Source organism: Protopterus annectens, chromosome 2.part0 (assembly GCF_019279795.1).
Source record: "Protopterus annectens isolate FY-2018-M chromosome 2.part0, PAN1.0, whole genome shotgun sequence".
In the NCBI taxonomy this organism is placed as follows: domain Eukaryota; kingdom Metazoa; phylum Chordata; order Ceratodontiformes; family Protopteridae; genus Protopterus; species Protopterus annectens.
This window is the reverse complement of record NC_056728.1, coordinates 1,627,925,050-1,627,945,727: the sequence shown is the minus strand read 5'-3', so window position 1 is coordinate 1,627,945,727 and position 20,678 is coordinate 1,627,925,050. Positions and strand designations below refer to the sequence as shown.

General features: G+C 33.6%; 1 protein-coding gene across 1 annotated transcript in view; it reads right to left on the bottom strand.

The window, feature by feature from the left end:
* LOC122792861 (peroxidasin homolog) overlaps positions 1-20,678 on the bottom strand; it is a 1,756,079-nt gene that overhangs the window by 7,889 nt on the left and 1,727,512 nt on the right. The window contains exon 8 of the mRNA XM_044060419.1: positions 6,316-6,433. Within this exon, the coding sequence (XP_043916354.1) occupies positions 6,316-6,433 (118 nt within the window). The remainder of the gene's footprint in view (positions 1-6,315; positions 6,434-20,678) is intronic.

Sequence of the window (20,678 nt, the reverse complement as noted above, 5' to 3'; positions counted from 1 at the left end):
TCACTCTAATTAATCATTATCAGATTCCTCCATTAGGAGCTAAAGTGGTTAAACAACAGTTTGAGGAGATTATACAACACTCTAAAGGGAGTATAATTTTAGCTGGTGACTTTAATTGTATTTTGAATGGTTGTGATACTAACACAATAAATAAGTGTAGGAATCCACCATCATCTAAAGCATTAATGGACTTCATAGACTTTTTTAATATTAAGGACATAAATTAATTCTGAAAAGCAAATTCATTATTTTTACACATTTTTTTGTATTGACATTGTACTCATTGCAGAATAGAGTATATATTTCAAGTGATATAATAGCAAAGTTAGATAAAGTTGTCTCATGTTCATTATCTGATCATAATGCAATTACATTTGAATTAAAAATGAATGCAAAAAACATCTATTAGTAGAATTCCATCATATCTAACTAAGCTAAAATATTTTAAGGGATTTTATAACAACAACATTCAATCCTTTATAAATATAAAGTTGCCGAAAGATACATCTGAGATTTATAGCAATAACTTATATGATGAATTATACTAATGTTTTAATTATGTTATATATAATATAGAATTGATTATTAATTAATACACATATAAATATGGTTTATGAATGGGTTTTGATTATACTATGAGAAAGACCATTGTTTTCTTTTTGTTCTTTTTATATGTCTTTTTTACTTTAAGTATTAATTTAAATAGGTAATTGTGTCTATGATACTATTGGTTTATACATGGTTTTAAATTTGTATTTAAGTGGATGTGATTTGTGAACGTTGTTTTGCCTTGATGAAGATTTTCGAAAACGTATTTTGTATACCAGCATTTGGATTTTGCTAATAAACTGCCTTGGATTGCATCTGTTCTTGGTTCCTGGTCTGTACCCTTATCTGGTTCTCCTGAGCGATCTTTTTGTTGGTTTTGGTTTTGTTGTTCGCTTCCATCTATTACCTTGACATCTGAGATTTATGTGTGAGATTTTTTAAAATGATATGTATATGATACAATTCTATCTTGGTATATAAATAAGAAAAAAAAACAGTGGGATAAAGAATTATTAGAGATAAAAATGAAAGTAGATAAACTTAAATTGGATATTCAAAAATGTAATAAAAATTTAGTAAAAGAACTTGATAAAATAAGTAAAAAATATGTAGAGGCATTACATCTTAAAATGTTGATTAACTTAGAGAAGATTAACATGAGCTCCTATTCTATGAATCCTAAAAGTCAATGCAGATTAGCATATACAATAAAGAGGAATTTTCAATTTAATCAAATAAAATAAGTTTATATTTCTGGACTAAAAAAATGTTTCAGATTTAGAAGATATTTTAGAGGCATTTGAAATACAATTTATTTCAATTAATTTGTATAACTCTGTAATAGAACCAGAAAGTATAATAAAATCTTTTTTATGAAACAAATGAAAAATAAACTAAAATAGAAGATCAGATTAAATTAATAGATAACCTTATTTTAATATCTGAACTTACATTTCAAATTGATAAATTAAAATTAAACAAAGCTCCTGGAATTGATGATGCTATTCCTGAGATGTATAAACTATTACCTCGGGAAGCTCTGGCAATATTGTTAAGAGTGTTTTGTATTCATTAAGGAAGCTAAAAATATCCCCCATCTTGGAAATATACACTAATTTCTCCAATTGTAAAGTCGGATAAAGATTGAAAAGAATGTTCACCTTATAGACCAATATCCGTATTAAATGTCAATTATAATACATTCTAGTAGAAATAAACAGTTTTTACCGTTTACCTTTGCTGATTGATGAAGATCAAACTAGTTTCATATTAAACAGAAACTCATATGATAATATTAAAAGAATACTCACAATAATTGACTATAGCAATACTACAAAAGGAAGTTTGATTCTAGTTTGACTAGACATCAATAGTGCTTTTGATTCAGATCATTGGGATTACTTGCTGTTGGCTTTGGAGGAATATGGATTTACACATGATTTTATATAATTAGTTAGACTGTTATATGATACATTAGCTTATATAAAGATTGGATCATATACTTATAGACCAATTACAATTACTAAAGGTACCAAGCAAGGATGTCCATTGTCACCATTATTATTTGCCCTGGTCATAGAACCATTTGCTAATTGTATTAGATCTAATGTTAACATTAAAGGTATACAATTCAATAATCACTTGAATTCTAAAATTCAATAGTTTGCAGATGATATTGATATTTTATTAACAGTGAATGATTATGGCTGTTCACTGCAAGTTTTATTTGAGACAACAGAACTCTTCCAAAGGGTTTTCTGGCCTTAAATTTAATGACAATAAAACTAAATATTACTTATAAATTGTAAAACGCATAATATGATTAAGAAATTTTCCAAATATATAGTACTAGACAATAGAATTGCATAACTAGGAATTATTTTATCAAATGATATTAATGAAATATTAATTAATAATTATACTAATATTTTAAACAATATAAAACGTCTTATGGATAGATGGAACATTTTTTTGCAATGGAAGATATTTTTTTCTTAAGTAAAATGATTATATTTCCAAAAATATTATACTTTATACAGCTATTTCTCTTTCTAAAGAAAGTATACATAAATTTAATTAATTGATGTTGAACTTTTTATGGTACCCCAATAAACCCAGATTAGCACTAAATTGTCATCTAAAAATTTGGATAATAGGTGGAACTGGCCTCCCAGAAATAGAAATGTATGCATTATCATCCATTATTAAGACAATAACATTATGGTTAAACTCGAAATATTCTATGTGGCAGGAAATACAGTGATTAGTTTGGTTAAAATCAAATCACTAATTACAAGTTCAATACAGTAGAATATTTTCCAGTAATTTTCTGTGGTTAGTAAGGGAATATATTTTGGAGAATAAAAATAGACATATACGTTCAGATATATAACTAATACATTAAATATATTTAAAATTATTTGAATAAAAGGATTTAGAGTATGGTCATTTCTACTGTATCCTACAGTTTGTACACAGAATAACATTAACACCTTTAATGTCTCAAAAATTATTGTAAATGGGAAAAATAATATATTGGCATCAGTTAATGAATTCTGAAAAAGTTATTTCTATGGATTACATTATCAGCAAATATGATATACAAAGTGAAATGTGGATAGAAATACAAACTTAAAGCATTTTGTTATTAATAAGCTAGAGTTAATGCATATAACTATAAAAGATACTGTACCCAAAATTATAGAATTTATGATTACTATAGGATACCAAAATGTAATAGAAAAAGGGTACCTATCTAAAATACATAAAGTAGTCAAAAATACAAAATCATATTATAAAGAAAATTGTGGGGACTATTGTAGATTAATTAATAATCAACTTAATGTGTGTGTGTGTGTGTGTGTGTGTGTGTGTGTGTGTGTGTGTGTGTGTGTGTGTGTGTGTGTGTGTGTGTGTGTGTGTGTGTATGTGCATGTGTGTGCATGTTTATATGTGTATGCTGACAATAGAAGCAATGCAGAAAGGCAGATAACAACTGGGCTAGAGTTAATGCCAAATAGCACACATTTGGTCCTTTTAACATTTAAAAGAAACTAGAGTTGAATGTCATGATATTAAATCTATGTTGTAGCACACTGTTTATAAGTAATACAAGTTTCATTGCATTCTCTTGTTACCCTTGTAATGTGTTCTGTATGTTAACAGGTTTGGGTAATGCTGTATATAAATTTGAATATAACAGAATATATATTTTACAAATGAAAATAATGCTTTAATTATAGCCAAACCAGCTTAAACATATCTCCTGTGCAAGATACCTGTCCTCTATATTTTATCGTTAGCTTTTCTGACAGAACTTCAACTCCAAATGGACCAATTCACTTTGGGTATGTGAGTAAACAGGTACAATAAATAAACATGAATAGGTGCAAAAGCTTACATATCTCTTAGAACAGCCTTTTTCTTCCTGAAGTTGGCTACGATACCCTCAGCCTCAGATATGCATTTCAAGACAAAACCTTGAATGTAAACCCAACACGCAGTATCATACAATATTGTATATTTATGTTTCATAGGATGATGACTCAATCCCCTCCTTACTTCATGACTGTCATGACTGGTTACAGCTCTAACAGTGCAGTGACAAAATTCACTTCTTCATATTGGAATATGACTTATTCATTTCATAAATAATTTACTATTAGCATTTCTAATTCTAATTTTTAAATGTAAAATAAAATAAAGTAAATAAAATAAATAAAAAAATAAAATACTAAACTGTACTATCAACACCAGAGATTATCACCTCCTCCTTCCTTTCTCTGCAGCCCTAAATGCTGCTTACTTATTCTCTATGCTCAGTCCACCATTGTACAAACCAGTAGGGATTAGTTTCTCACAGTATCACCTATCAGGCAGTACAGTAATCCAAAAATACTTCATGCCAATTTCTAAGTCAGTGGTTTGGCTGTTATCATCCACAAGGCCATACATAACAGCATCATATATCTCACCTCCTGGTTTTCACAGGATGTGATGTTGAAACAGCACCACACATTACTTCTTGCTTGCTCTGTTCTCTTTACTCATTCTTCTGGAGTTATTTTTTTTATGTGAGACATTATACCATATCCACTGCTCTGCAAAACTGCAGGAGCTATGTGCCTTTACTGCTACAAATCAGAACCTGCTATGTGCCTTTAGTGCTAGAAATCAGAACCTGTTGCCAGTACAGTGAGGGCACTTTAATGATAGGTTCTCATCCAAGGAATCAGGCAGGTCTCTGTATCATCACTATCATCAGTAGCTTTATATAACATCTATCATCAGTAGACATTCCAAGCATAGCCTTATATAATTTCTTGATTTCCACAAGTTCCACCATATAATCAGTGCCACGTGTTTGTGTCCATCCTTCTGTCATCTTACCGACCTTTATCGTGGCATTCACGCTTCCATTGCTGCTTCTTCCACCACCTGTGCTCTACCCACTTCAGGTAAATATGTGAATGGTTCTTGTGTCTAGTATTCATAAAGACGTATTAAACCAGACATAATGAGTGGTTCATTATCTTTGTTAAGACCCTCATTAAGCATCTGAACTCTGGAACGAAGCCAAGTTTTTAAAGGTAGTCAAACTTACTGCATGAATCGATTGACAGTATGATATACCTAAAGAGTGGAAATAAAATAAATAGCTCTCCCAGATATTTTAAGCATATGTGAAGGCTGCCCTTCTATATTAATATATTAACCAAAGCTATGTATATTTTAGAAATGTATTTTAACAATTTAACCACATCTTGCACAGTTTTACATATTTAAGTTGAATATATTACAGAGAAATTATATATCTTAAATTCGTGTTGTTTGCCTTATTTTAAAGTTGTCAAAACTACTAGTAAAGATGGGTGTAATACAAAAATGTTTGCCAGTCTAGTTCTGTGTTGAATGATCTACCAATGGTACATATCAATGTGCAAAGTAATTCCGTTGACTAGGCATCTAATTTATAGAAATGCTGATAGTAAATTATTTATGAAATGAATAAGTCAGAATAAAGTTAGACTTAATATCTAGAAAGCATAATGAATTCATTATAAGTCTTTAAAGAAGCAATTCCTTGCAACTTAATGGTTTATATATATAGTGGCTTAATGTAACGAAAAAAAAAAAATCAGTTACCAGACAATGCAAATGTTGCAACTGTTTCAAAATATTACCTACTCTGGTGATGAAGATGGATGAAGCCCTGACTATGACCCAGGCAACCTAAGCTGATTACTAGCTCAAGCGCTTGATGGCTCATGAAGTGAGGATGGGCGAACTTATCCAGGGGGGAGGGTTGTGCGTACACTCAGATGCATTATCTTGATCAGTTTCTGATGCTGGCTGGTGAAACAAGGAGCTGTTGTCCACAGGGGGGAAGGGTGTAGTTCAGTTGTATGCAGAGGCATGAATGATACACCAATAAACCCACTGCATACAACCCCACAAGATAGGTTGGGCACACAAATTGGGTGGGGGGGTGTTAAGCATTAAGAGAAAACACTCCTCAGTGGAAGTATGATTCTATACCAGGAGGCCTTGATTTTCTCACTGGCTCCAAACATGGGTTACAGCTAGCCAGGGGTAGCTAAGTCATGTTTGGCAATTCTACTCTATGAGGAGATGCCCAGGGAGCATTTAATGATCATGTATTGGTTGCCAAAAAGTTTGAAAAAAGTATTGCAATATATTCTTCTCTATACACAGAAATCAAAATGAATAATTGCAATATAAATTCAAAATTTTTTTGATACTTACTTGTTATGTATCCAGATGATTTGAGGCTTGGGATTACCCTCTGCTTTGCAAGAGAAATAAACAGTATTTCCTGGTGTTACATCAGCATCCTGTGGATGAGAGGTGATCCGAGGTCTTTCTGTGAACATAAAGTATGGAACTTAAAAGGAAATATCCTGTAATCATTAGCCAAGTTAATTCAGAAAATAGCATTTCTGTTTGGAACTTTTATATGTTGGAACATATCTTGACATACCATGCATAGCCCTTCTTTCAACAAACAATACAACAGGAGGTTAGTTCTGATCAGTACCATGCTCAGCGCAGCAACCTGAGCCATTTCAGTTAAAACATAAAGTTCATATTTGGCATTTTAAATTATCCAAATTTGGCATCCCAGGCCAGTATTAATAGATTTACTTCTTAACATGTGTCATTTAAGGGATCATCTAAGTGTGTAGTATATTAAAACAAATAATGTTTTATATCTGTTATTTCAATATTGCATATTGAATTTATTGGAATGTGAATGGCTGCACATAAACAATAAGAAAAGGTTATGGTGAGAAGCTCTGCTGATGAGGGAAGACCACAAACAGCGAAGCTCAAAGGTCTTCTTTCAAGAGGTACTACAGATCATGAATGCCTATGATCAGGTATATTTATTTTTTTATTACATGAGGTAGTACATATCTGTACAAATAATTATTTTACCCTATGATTCACTGATAACATTACTCTCAGCAGTACTTCTCATCTATTCGTTTTGAGTATTGCATCCATATGCTTTATGCTGCAGGAATTGCAACCTGATATAATGCAACATCATCTGCAATTTCAGTATTATGGAGAAACATAGTTGTAATAATCAGTTTCTATGCTCATCATATTCTGATATAATTTTCAGTGCATTTACTTACATTTTATATCAGAATTGTACCACAAATAAGTGCATTTTCTAATGAGGTAAAACTAATATTTCATGAAAGTTTCTATCCAGACCATGTGTTTGCAGCAGGACATAATATACAATATAAAATATATTTTCTGAAACTTTCTCCGGTGTCATAGCTAGTGTGAAGGATCTATTACTCCATAAAACACTTCAGTATTTTCAGCTGAAGCAGTTTCATATCTTATAACTTCCATCGGTAAAGAGAAATCCCATTTCAGAGAAGAGTGTATTTGCTTTTAAATACTCAATTCTGTACATACCTATATGTAGCCTAAGAAATGGGACAATTTGAAGTTATCACAGTGCATTGTTGCCTCATGGTGTTTGGTTTTTGAGTACTAGGTAGTCTCATTGTTTCACACATTTCAAAGACATTATGTTAGGTGAATTGGCATTTCTCCAAGCTAGTCATAAGTATTCTTGTGGTGTGTGTGTGTGTGTGTGTGTGTGTGTGTGTGTGTGTGTGTGTGTGTGTGTGTGTGTGTGTGTGTGTGTGTGTGTGTGTGTGTGTGTGTGTGTGTGTGTGTGTGTGTATGTACGTGTGTCTGTGTCCTGTAATAGACCAGTGCCCTATCAAGAACTTACTATCTGCCTCCGGATTATTTCCTACCAAGATAAGTTTCAGTTAATTTGCAATCCTGAAAAGCATAGGCAAACACTGCAGATTGAATGAATTTTTGCAGAAGATACACAGGATCTAAAAATGTAATATTAAAGTTGCAAGCTCAGTATCCGAGGAACTCTCATTAAAACTGTTTCAAGTAAGGGATTAACTCCATTCAAGTGAGCCTGATTAATTTTTTAAACCAACCAGCTTTTATTTTAGACTTTCACCAGTAGTACAAACATACTATAACAACATTCAAAATTTGAATAAAAATATTCTTAGATTAAGAAAAAGAGAAACATTTTCAAAATCCAGTTTGTATTCTCATGTAACGGTTGCTTTCAATCAACATAGCATAACCATTTTCAACACTTTTTAATTATTGTAAGCCTAAAGATAAGAAAACAGAAATGTTTACTATTTCATAAAGATATCAACACCTCCAATGATCTTTGACCATTGTCTGAGATGGGAATTTAAAAAATCAGTATTGATTCCGTTTTTACATACTCAGCATTACATATGTTCAGGTCTTCAGTCTAGAACAAAAGTCTCTGTATATGAAAACTAATCCTTTGAAAGTTTTTTTTTCCAATGTAAAAACAGAACTGAAAGAAATGTAGCTACAGCAGTTCAGTTTTTCCAGATTTTGGACATGCTTCCAAGTACCAAGCAGCCAAATTGAAACTCATCCTTGCTGGGTAACTTCTCTCTGAGTCTCATTCTACTCCCTGTAGGATAATATTCTATAGATTCATAATTTTCAAACATAACCAAACCATATGAAAGTAGTTTGTGTTCTCTTGGTTACAATGCCAAATGTGCTGTATATACTACAGTTCCTCATATACAATTGTAAGAGTTAAGTCCCATAAATATAGCATTTTAGCTGGAATATAGTATGCAAGTTGTATCCATCAAAATAATGTAGAAGAGCATAAACACTATAACTCATATAAACCTGTAAGAAATCAGACCTATAATCAACAAAATGTACAATCCAAACAAAGTCATAATGGAGATTAATTTATTGATATTTTGATACTTGCCTTCCTCTGTCATTGACTTTGAACCTGGAGGCAATATATGCCATCACAATTATTAAAAAAAAATCCTTACACTAAAATGAATACACAGTTATCCTGTATTGCCACCTCAGATTATTCAGACAAATGACTGAGGGGATGGATTCTCTATCAAAGAGTTACTTCCATAATTTTGTGAGTTGTGGTGATGGGCAGGCACATACAGAAAGGACAACAAAAGATACAATATTGCAACAAAGTAAAAGCCTTAGTTACAACGGCTTTCACTTAAAACACATACAGTGATGGCACTGCCACACCAGGAGGTCATTAGCCTAGTATTTACCTATGACCTTATATGAATATTAAAGAAAGGCACAAACTGAAAATGATGTTACATACAATTTTACTCTTCACCAGCATCTTCTACATTTGCACTCACTAATTAATTCAGAATATACAGTACTGAAACTGTCCTGCTTACTTGCTTTAACTAATGCATTTTTTTAAAAGGGAAACTATTTTAATAGCAGTTTGAAAGATTAATGCTCTTGAATGCTGTTCTATTTCAGAGTACAGGGTTTAGTTCCTTCCATCTTCATTTGCCTACTGCACGATTGTGAGCAAGTCACTTAACCAGGCAGTGCTCCTGGTCACCTCTGAAAAGGGCACTTGTATTTATGGGTTTACCTGGTTAACAAAAGAAATTAATGCATATGCAAATTTTGGTGTTGTGAAAATAGAATTTATATGTTGCTAAGAAGATGTTTTGTACTTTGATGTGAAACTACAATGAAGGAAAGAAGCACATCATTTTATGTGCATCCATAGGCGGAAATGTTTACAAAAATAGATATTATTCTTGGAAAAGTTGCATATGCCCTGAAAGCAACAATGACCTTGACAAATTCAGTACAGTAAACTCTCAGTTAACCGGCACCCATGGGGATTGGTAGATGCTAGATAACTGTAGTTTCTAGTTGCCTTAGAGTTACTATTAAAAATAGGCCTGAGTAATACTATACCCTATACTATTTGTTCAGTTTGAACTATTCTCAGCTTGGGGAGAGAGGAAATTTATTCCTATCTTCCTTTTTAAAATGCTAAAACTCTAAAAACATAAGGTATGTTTCTGTGGAGGAAAATAGAAAGTGTGACACGTGAAAATTATACTGCATTTCTTAGATTATTTTTGCCAGCTGCTTGAGAGTGCTGGTTGCTTGAGTTCCGATTAACTGAGTGTTTACTGTAATTCATACTTCATGTGTTAGGATTACTCATGCAGAAGATTAAGGCATCAAAACAAGAGCCACATAAATGTCATTGTTTGCTATAATTTTATAAGCCTGGTGCCATGAACATTGGCATTAACTATTAAGATAAATATATTCTGCTTGACATAGTGATAGACAAGGTGATTAAATTATTAACCTTGAATAAGACAAGTCAAAGTTATCCTTTGAAAATATGCATACGTTTAAATAATGGGATAGAAAATTCCAGCAAAACATCACCAGAAACAGAAGTCCATGAAGTTTAAGTTTATATAGACTCAACTGGAAAAACAATGTTAAAGAACAGATCTGCAGTGAATATTTGCTAAGAATATTGGTAATGCCTACCCCTGCTTTGAGTGTAAATCAAGTATTAAGTACTACTGCAGTATCATTTCAGTCAGAAATATGTATTTTAGCATAGCCCTTCCTAAATAGACTAGTACAGACAGACAGAGTGAGCTCCCCCACAACCTCATTGCATTTTCTTGCATTGCTATCTCTGGGTAAGGATGGGAAATCTTTAGTAAAAAGGATAGCTGAAAGATGTACCTTGGGAATGGATTTTAATTTATATTTAAACATCGGTCTCTAGATGCAAATAACCTCTAGATGAAGCTGAACTTTGATGAATCTTGAATCTGTAGTATACCAAGGGAACAAATTTAACAGTTTGGCTTCAACGGTCAAGAAAGACTAGCAGGGGATTAATGCGTCATTTCTCTAGAAAATCCATATTTTTTTCTCTTACTGTTCTGAGAATATTTGTCCTATACAAATGGGAACTAGTGGTAGAGTTAATTTTTGCAGAGCCTGCTTAAAGACATGCCTACTTTTATATGCATGACAACAAACACTACTGCTTTTGAAATGTTTTCACAAATTGCAGAGGTGAAGCAAAAGGGGTTGTGTAAGAGGTAACTACATATAGAGTGCATGAAATGATTCCTTGTGCTGTGGGCAAAGTAAAAGACAGAATGAGATTTAGGCTGAGCCATAGTATAAATGAAACCAAAAAAGGGTGCCATCATTCCAAAGACAAAACAATATTTTGGCTGAAGGTGTGCTTTATATCACTCAAACTAGCAATGACTGTATAGATCAGGGAATATTTTTAGTTTTGGTTTTGGCTCTGAACAAGTACACCATGAACATGTATTGTATTGTTAAATTGCTAGGTCTACAAATGTCTACAAAGTAGGTTTATGTTTAGTTATTTATGTTAATAACAATATTCCAGGTATGACTCTTGGCTAATGAACAATTACTAGTCTAAGACATAGAGAATCTTGTACTATATGGTAACATTCAAAGAGTAGCAGTCTACTTTAGAAATTTAATGTGTCAGGAAACTACAGACAAAACTTTAATATGTTAGTTTAGCATCTCACAAGAAACACATTAAAAAGTTTTGGAAAAGAATTTCAGCATTAAGAAATGCATATACACTTGTATGGAAACCTTGCTTTTTGCAAACAATGTTAAATAATATATGCAACTTTTTTCAAGAAAAAAGGCTATTCTTTTGAAATTATGAGAGACTGCAATGAATTACATTTTTTTCACCCCAAAATGTCTTTCGAGTATTTTATAGTGATTTTTTTCCAAATCCTCTAGAGGGGGAATGTTACAAAAAACATTCTATTTACTACTACAGTGGCATGAAGAGGAAGTTGGTGGAAAATGCTTATCCATATAAAAGAAAAAAAAGAGAAAGTTAAGTTGGAGTCAATAAAAAAATACATAAAATTAGAGGCCATAAATTAGTAACATGGAAATGAGTGTATCGGTAAGGGAACACACATACAAATTGTTCAAATGGTTTAGGCAAACTTTAGGCCTAGAGACAAGAAGATTCAAACACAAACAGAATTGTAAAGTCGCTTTTCTACTATCATAAGAAAATATTGAGACAAGAAATAGCAATATTGTTTGCAAAACTGAAAATTAACTTTTTAGAAATAGTTACATATAGCATGAATGTCATGTTTATACTGCCAAAGGAATGATCACCTAAGAATCGTGGTTTTATTTTATAATTAAACCAACTTAGAAAATGACTCATTTATTAAAATAGATTTTTAGGACTTTCTTCTCTCAAAGGGCATCAGTGGTTTTAATAACTGTATTGGGTTCCCAAAGCAATTTTGTTAAGAGTACTACAGATGGGGAATATAATTATTTTAAATGTTTAGTATGATCTCTTTAGTATGGGAGATTACCAGATAATTTCCACAGAATGCACAGTATCTGTATATGATTGAAAAGAGATTTTACAAAATAACATCACAGTTAAGGCAATAGCCTGAAAAGTAAAGTGGCATGCTTATCATGACATGTTTATCAGGGTAAATTATATGACTCCCCAAGTAAACAAATAGTAAAGGTTACTTAATGGCACACAAGATATAACACAGCTAAGTTCATGTACTATAGTCTGCAATGCTTTACAGACTGGCAGGTGCATTATTCAATAGTCACTGATCATTGTAAATAGGGGAACACTTACAGGATATTATAGATTTTGCTTGAATGAATTGTAGTGATGAAAGATAACTATGATTAATACACATTGTTACAAGTAGATATGGGACAGATTGCCAAAGAAATCATGTTTTACATAGGCATAGCTTACATCCACCACACGTTTATCACAATATAATAAGAGCACAAAGTATGAGGATTTCTCACCTGAATAATCAGTAAGTTAAGTTTGAGCAGGGAGTAGAAGTCATGAGAAGTGAGTTTTTGGAGAGGGTTTATAGATCCAAAGAGTTGGATGCAGCCTTGACAGGTTTAGACGAGTTGCGTGGTGGTATAGTTAAACAATATTTTTCTGAGGCAGCACCTAGTTATAGTAGATTAGAATCAAGTCAGAATATTAGGACAGCAGTACCGTTAACTCTTCATTATTCCAGTAACATTGGGGCAATTTGCCAAATTATTAATGACAACTGGCATATTTTGAGGGCTGACAGCGGGATTAATGAATTTCTTGATAAAAGACCTATGTTTATTCTATTAAAAGGCTTCTATGCTACAACACTGGGACAACAAATAGGATATAAGGAATGGGCACAGTTCTGTGTGGTAGATGCAATTTCTGTTGATATATTAACGTTGACCCCTTTTTTATACATTCAGTTACTGGGGAGAAATTTGAGTTTAAAACTAGAGCAGATTGTAATGCTAGACATCTAGTTTATTTAGCTCAATGCCAACAATATAAACATTTTTATATCAGCAAAACTAATTGTACCCTTATGGAAAGAATGAGAGAGCATGTTAGGGATATAAGAAATAATAATAATAGGAACCCATTAGTGAAACATGCTTCAGAGGCAGATGGAGTTTATCTCTTTAAATTTATGGTTATAGAGAAGATGTATGAGGATTTAAGAATGACACATATTTCCACTAGAACTGAATATAGGGAACTTTACTGGATCCTACGCTTACAAGCTGATAAAGGAAAAGGGTTAAATGCAAAGGTCTCTTTAAGATCAGCACTGAAGTTATGATGATTAGTTAAGTGATACTTTGTATCTTTTAGTTTTTAAACATGCTATTTGCTTTGAGCATGTCATTGGTTGATAGGGCATTCTGTGTCTGTTTTTAAAATGTGCTTGATTGTAATATTTGTATGGTCTGATGAAGTGGAGAATATTCCATGAAAGCACTCACTTTTATTTAACTTTTATTAAACTGGTTTATTGTTTTATCATTTGTTCGGCCATGCACAGTGGATGTTTCTTTTAGTCTCCTTAAGACTTTAAAAACTCCTTTCAGAGTACTCATTCATCAAGAATATTGGGCAAGCAAATGAGTGTAACTAAAGAAATGATTTCTTTGAGCTGGGATACACAATCTGAATTATCTAGACATAGTAAGGTCTTGTTAAGTTTAATTCTGGTGGCTGCCAAAAATGCAATTACTAGAAAACAGAAATCAAAATCTAAACCAGCTATAGATGAAGTAATGGATATTGCAACATAGATAAAAGAGCAGGAAGTGGGATCTTTAGAAAAGGGTAGAAGTAAATTACATAGAAAAATAACTGTGGGAAGAATACATGCAGAAACAATTTTTGAAGGAGGAATGAGGCTTAACAGAAGGCAGAAATTGAATAATTTATGTTGGTTTAATTATAGGAAATATATATACATATATATATATATATATATATATATATATATATATAATGTTTATAAATGTGAACTTGTTAATATGGTTTGATTACTTTAATGTAAATGCAAGTCTGCCTATGTCACTAGTGATAATTCAATAAAGTGTTAAAAAATGCAGTGTTTTATTTCACAGTCAGTTATATCAGTTATATTCAATGCTCAGAACAACAATGTAATGTTTTACTTCGCAGTCAGTTATACTCAATATTCAAAACTGCAGTTATTTTCTTTGTGAGGATAAAATCATTACTAGACACTGTATAATTCTTCCAAGTAGAACAGAATGATTTCTTGTCAAAAAAGTCAACTTCTCAGCTAGATACAGACTGAAATATAAAATCACAAAAGGATTCAGTCCCAATATAAATAAGGGTCCTTACATCTGTAGTAGTAAATCATGAAGGCCCAATTACAGTATCCAATGCAGCATACCTGTTTGATACTTTTTCAGTTTTAATTCTTAGTCTTTCCACAGGTAATCAATTTTCTTGATGAATTACAGGGTTGTTTTTAACCAGAGTGCTGTTTCCATTAACACCAGTGGCATAAGTTCTTTGCAGGTCAGACCTTTGTAGAACAGTCTCATGAACGTCAACATTTATGCTGCTCTCTGAAGGGTTCAAGATCTTTCTAGTTTACTTTATTCAGTGACCTTCAACCGATAGTTTTCCTGCACTTAGTGCTGACCAGTCCTGTTATTCTTCCACATCCTTGTTATTCTCCAAAGGAAAACATTTCCCCATGATTTGAGATCACAGCATAGGCAGTCTCAGCATTTGGTTCATAACTGATAATAACTTGCTGCAGTCACAATTTTTATTAGCTTATCTAACCCCTTGCATTCTAATCTGCTAGCCTAGCATACTTTTTCTGCCTTTGTTTCCATCCAAAAAAGAATGAAATCTTCAACTTGACACATCCTATCACAAACTCCTGTCCTTCTTTTTCTTGCTTTGTCCATATTTTTCAGCTTTCCCTGATATTTAACATACATGGCTGCCACATACTTTTTATCTCTTTTCTATTTCTTTGCTTCCAATGTCATTTCTCTTTCCCATCTCCACTTTGCCTACCTGCAGTCCCACCATGAGTTTATTATCTGCCTGGGCTCATTACATCTCTAACAATCATTGTCAGTTATTAAACTCTGTCTCCTTAACCTCAACTACATTTTATATCATCTGTACAATATTTTCATCTTCGTGTTGTGTACAAGCCCCATATTATAACTCTTTTGTTATTCCATGGACATTTCTTAACCTTTCATTCTAATGTTTCCAAGTAATCCTTGGCCTATTCAAAGTTATTTTTCCATGCTGCTATGTCCTTGTAGATTTGCCACATTCTTTTCTTGGGAATCCTCTCCTTTTTTCTCTCTCTTTATCTCAAATTCTATGTTTGCTGGCCACCCCAACATTTTCCACCACCCCCAATTCACAATATAACCATAAGAGTATTTTTACCCCTCATATTTCAACCAGTCCCCTGATCTCAGCTAACAAATGCTACTCATTTCTTGAAATGACATTAACTATCACTTCTTTTCTCCTCTCATTAAGTTGTTGATCCTGAAGCCCCTTCTTATCCTCCCACATCACTTTCATTCTCTCATTTACCATGAACTCATATGTCACAGTGTGCTTAAACGTCTGCCTAGTCCTGCCTGTATAGCCTTTCATTGTTGGTCATTCTGATGATCTCCACCCCCTCCTCTCAAAATAAACATAACAGCATTTATATCATCTTATATTTCAACCAGCCTCTTGACCTCAGCTTATAAATTTTACATTAACTAGCATCCCTGTTTTCCTCTCATTCATTTCTTAATCCTATAAATCCCATTCTTATCCTATCATTTTACTTTTGGTTCCCCTTTACCTTGCACTAAATTCTCACAGAGTTCCTCATATTCTGCCCAATCCCTCCTGTAAACTAATGACTTTCATAACCTCTCTGTACATTTTCTTCCCCTCAACATTTGGGGTATATTCATTGCCACTACAAACCTTTGGTATGCAGAAGATTCCATCCTCTTATCACCTTCTTACTCTACATTTTTCTTTAGCTATTTGAGGCCTTTTCTCTCTCCATACAAACCCTTCACATACGTGTAAGACAGCTGCACTTAATCCACTCTTGAGACAATATATCAACATTTCACCTGGTATATAAATTTGTCTCATAATTATCCAAATCATCATAATCCTCCCTGATGAGCTGATTCAAATCGAACACTTAGCCAACAATAAATCAAATCCTTCCACCAACTATCATCCATTGCTTTTGGTCATCTGCCCCAAATGCATATATAATTTGATTCCTATATTTTTTCACTCTCCAAAGCTGCTGGTAAGATACCATCCCCACTACAGATAGATGTTCAATGACTGTTTTTTATCTCTGTTTCCTATCTGAACCTAACAAGTTCCTAAAGCACTACAAGAGCTTCTGTTCTATGTTCCCTAGCAATCACATGTAATCATCTGCATACAGGTTGAAAACATTTCTTCCATCCCTTGCATCCACTGTGTAACTAGTTTTTTTAACCTAACTCTTCTCACCTGAAGCTCTATAACCAAAATAAATAAGTAGGGAACACCTGGTATTCCTAACGTACCCACCTTTTCAATGTCACCTTTCTTGGCTTAATCCTTTTGAGAAGCATGATCCTGCACCTCCCCTCTACATACCTCCAGAACCCTTCCCTGTGTTTATATCCTCCCTAACTTTATAAGTAAAACTCCAACTCATTGTAGGAAAAGCTTTAGTTAAGAAAAAAAGTAGCTGGTGCCTTCTCTGTAACCTCCTTCTTCCATCAATGTCTCCATAACCAGCTTTCATGAACAGCCTTTCATAAAAAAAGCACACTGACAAGAACCTGTTTCTTAAATTGAATATGGATATTACCCATTTGTTTTCTGGGATTTTCCTATACTTTTCCCACAGGACAGCCAGACTGCTACTGTCTTTCCAGCATTATTGTGAAGCATTCACTCATCATCTCATTAAAAACATTTGATCTTAACTTCTCTACAACTTCACCCCATGATATTATGTTTCTAGCAGTTAATGCAAAGGATTAGAGCAGTGTATCATTAATGAGCTGTTTCCTATAACCAAAGTACAGGATTTGATTCGTTTTACCTCTGTTTGTATACTGTACTCCTGTAGTAAGTCACTTAATCAGAAAGTGCTTTTGGGTCACCCCTGAAGCTTCTCTCCAGCATTTGCACTAGAGACCTAAACCTGCATCAAAACATAAACAAGACTGGTTGGAGGGATAGGTTCCTCACACAACATATCCCTAGCCTCTGGAATAAGTTGCCACTATAGAACAATCCAAAAAGTAACCATAATAAAATTAAAATTTCCTATAAATAATTTCCAGTTTTCTTTCTTAATGCAACAAAGAAATCCTAATCCAAACCTGAAAGTGCTCAGAGGCAAGTGTGCATTCTTCCTAACTTGCTCTTTCTTCTCAAGTCATAGTCTGATGCCCTTTTCAGCTGGGTTACTTCAGGAACCTTGCACATGTCCAAAGTCCACTGATTCTTCTATGGCTACACAGAATGCAGATAACCGTGCATAGAAAGAATAGAATTCAAGCATTGTTTAACATATGTAATGTCTAGTAACTGTCCACACAGTAATCTACCTGGCTTCACTTTGACCTTTGGTTGCTCCTATATACTATTAATGTGCTGGTTCTACCTTGTTTTTTGGTTCATTCTCTTCCATACAGTCCTGCTTTCCTGGCAAACCCTCCTTACCTGTGGTCTCTTTTTTTATTTATCACTGCTCACAGATTAGATCTCCCAGTTCCCTGCTTTCTTAGCAGGAAGGATGCATGCTTTTCTGGACTGATCTCACTTGATTCATTACCTTTTCAACATGCTGTAAATTCTACCTGCTATCCTTTTTTTATACAACTCCTTCAGTATCCACCTTTTCCCCACACTGTGCTTTTCTAATAATAGTAGGGTACTGCTCACTTGTCATCTCCTATTAAATAACAGTTCTCTAAGTCTCGCCTCCTTAAAAATAGAAAGTGCATTCATTAGCTATGACCACCTTAATTTTCCCTCTGTACAATTTGCTGACATCTTTGATGAAAAGGAATGTTAATTAAACACCTTTTCAAACTACAACAAAAGGTAAGGTAAGCCCACCATATTATGCACCCTTCACATCTTTCATTTGACAGTCAATGTGACTGCACAACTGCATTTGTATTTTAAAATTCCTTCAGAATTCAGTTGAGCTGCCCAAAATCTTGCATGCTTGTCATCATCCCCTACTTTTTAAAGGTGTATTACATCACCCTATAATCAGGAATTTGGCTCAGCCCAGGCTCTTGTGTGAGCATCCTACCAATGCAATGTATCCAATGGCATTAAGAACCTTTTTTTCTGCCTGGCAAAACAAAGAACTCCAATTCTAACACAGTAGCTGGCCTGCTTCTTTAGTGGCCCTACGATGCATAAGTGCTTCTGTTGCACCCTGTTATCCATATCAACTACTTTATCAGCTGTCACAAGTATTAGTGAACTATAGTTGGAAAATTAGCTATTTCACAACAACTATTACATTTCCCCTTACAATAAACCAATACCAATATTCAGTTCAGCAAAGCTTCTTATTACCTTCCTGAAATTAAACAATTATAAACAAATATATATTACTGTTCTTTACATACCTCCTGGTGACAATACAGCTAAACTGGTAGATATCCTACATTGGATATCTATAACAACTCCACAAGGAATAATACTACTAGGCGATGAGAATGTTAGTTGGTTGGACATAAACTCTAACTCTCCTATATCTAGCATGAAATTATATGGTTTCACAGAAGTAATTAATAGCCCCACACATCATAGCAAGACATCAAATTCCCTATTAGACTGTATCTTCTCATCAGACCTTAGCAAATACAGCACCTCAGGTACAATGTCAGACTGCATCAGTGATCATCCCCCAATTTATACAACCAGACACCTCACACATCCACTTAAACACCATGTTTATAAAACAACACTTAACCTTTCCAGGTTTAACTCAGAAATGCTTATTACTAACCTATCATCTATTAACTGGAACCTCCTAAAAATATTCCCCTTAGATGATGCTGAAAATGATTTCAATACAACCTTCCGGAATATCCTAAATAGCCTTGCACCTTCTAGAAGCAAAATACTAAAATCAAATAAAGCATTTTGGTTACCCAAAAGGAGGAGAATGCTATGGCAGGATAGAGAAAAAGTGTGGAAAGAACTGCAAAAATATAAAGCACCACAATATCTTGAAAACTTCAGAATGATTTGTGATCATACTAAAAAGCAAATTAGTGAAGACAAAAAATATACTGTAATAACTTTCAGAATAACAGTAAATACAACAAACTTCTGGACAGCTATTAAAACAACTTGCACTCTGGTCATAAATTCAACACAGATGTCTCTCCCAATAACTCATTACTGGAAACCACAATGCAATTCAATTTTTATGTCATATATACTATAGCATCTCTAACCAAGGATTCACCAACATTCAATCCTGGCCTTGTCCAGCAAACCTGTGCCCACATCCTATATAAAGGTACTCTTAAGCAAACTGAAACCATCCTTCACTTCAGCTTATGACCTTCCCACCAAATACCTTCAAAGAGCATCCAATAGCATTGCTTGTCCTGTCTCAATCCTTAAAAATAGGTCATTCCAGGAATTCCAGATTTCAGCTTGGCTGGAGTTTTCATTAATTTGTTAGTGATTGGTTTTTCTGTGTGACCTTCTCACTCTTTGCTTTAGTTTGTTAGTTGGGATATTTTGCAGTCACTTATCCTTAGTCAAGCACTCTGCTTGCACTTTGCTGATGAGGTCATAACAAGGCCAAAATATGCATATCCACAGCTAGTGGGTTTGACTTATTTGGCCTGGCCTAAATTTGGCCAAAGAAACGGCTTAAAAAGTAATAAATCATGGGCATTCAAAATCGCCACATAGCTGAAACACCTGATGTTCATAAGGGTCATTTGTATATATTCCATGTGCCTCTGATACAAGAGGTTTGAGAGGTCACTCAGTGGAAGTTGTAGCTTGGCTGGAGTTTTCATTTAGTTGTTACTGATTTTTTTTTTCTGTGTGACCTTCTCACTCTTTGTTTTAGTTTGTTAGTTAGGATATTTTGCAGTAACCCTAATGTTAATGGACATCAGCTGGGTATAACAGCCCTGTGTTTCTTATGCTTAATCAAGCAGTCTGCTTGTGCTGTGCTGATGAAGTCATAGCAAGGGTAGAACACCCCAGTGTATCTCATGCTTAGTCAAACACTCTGCTT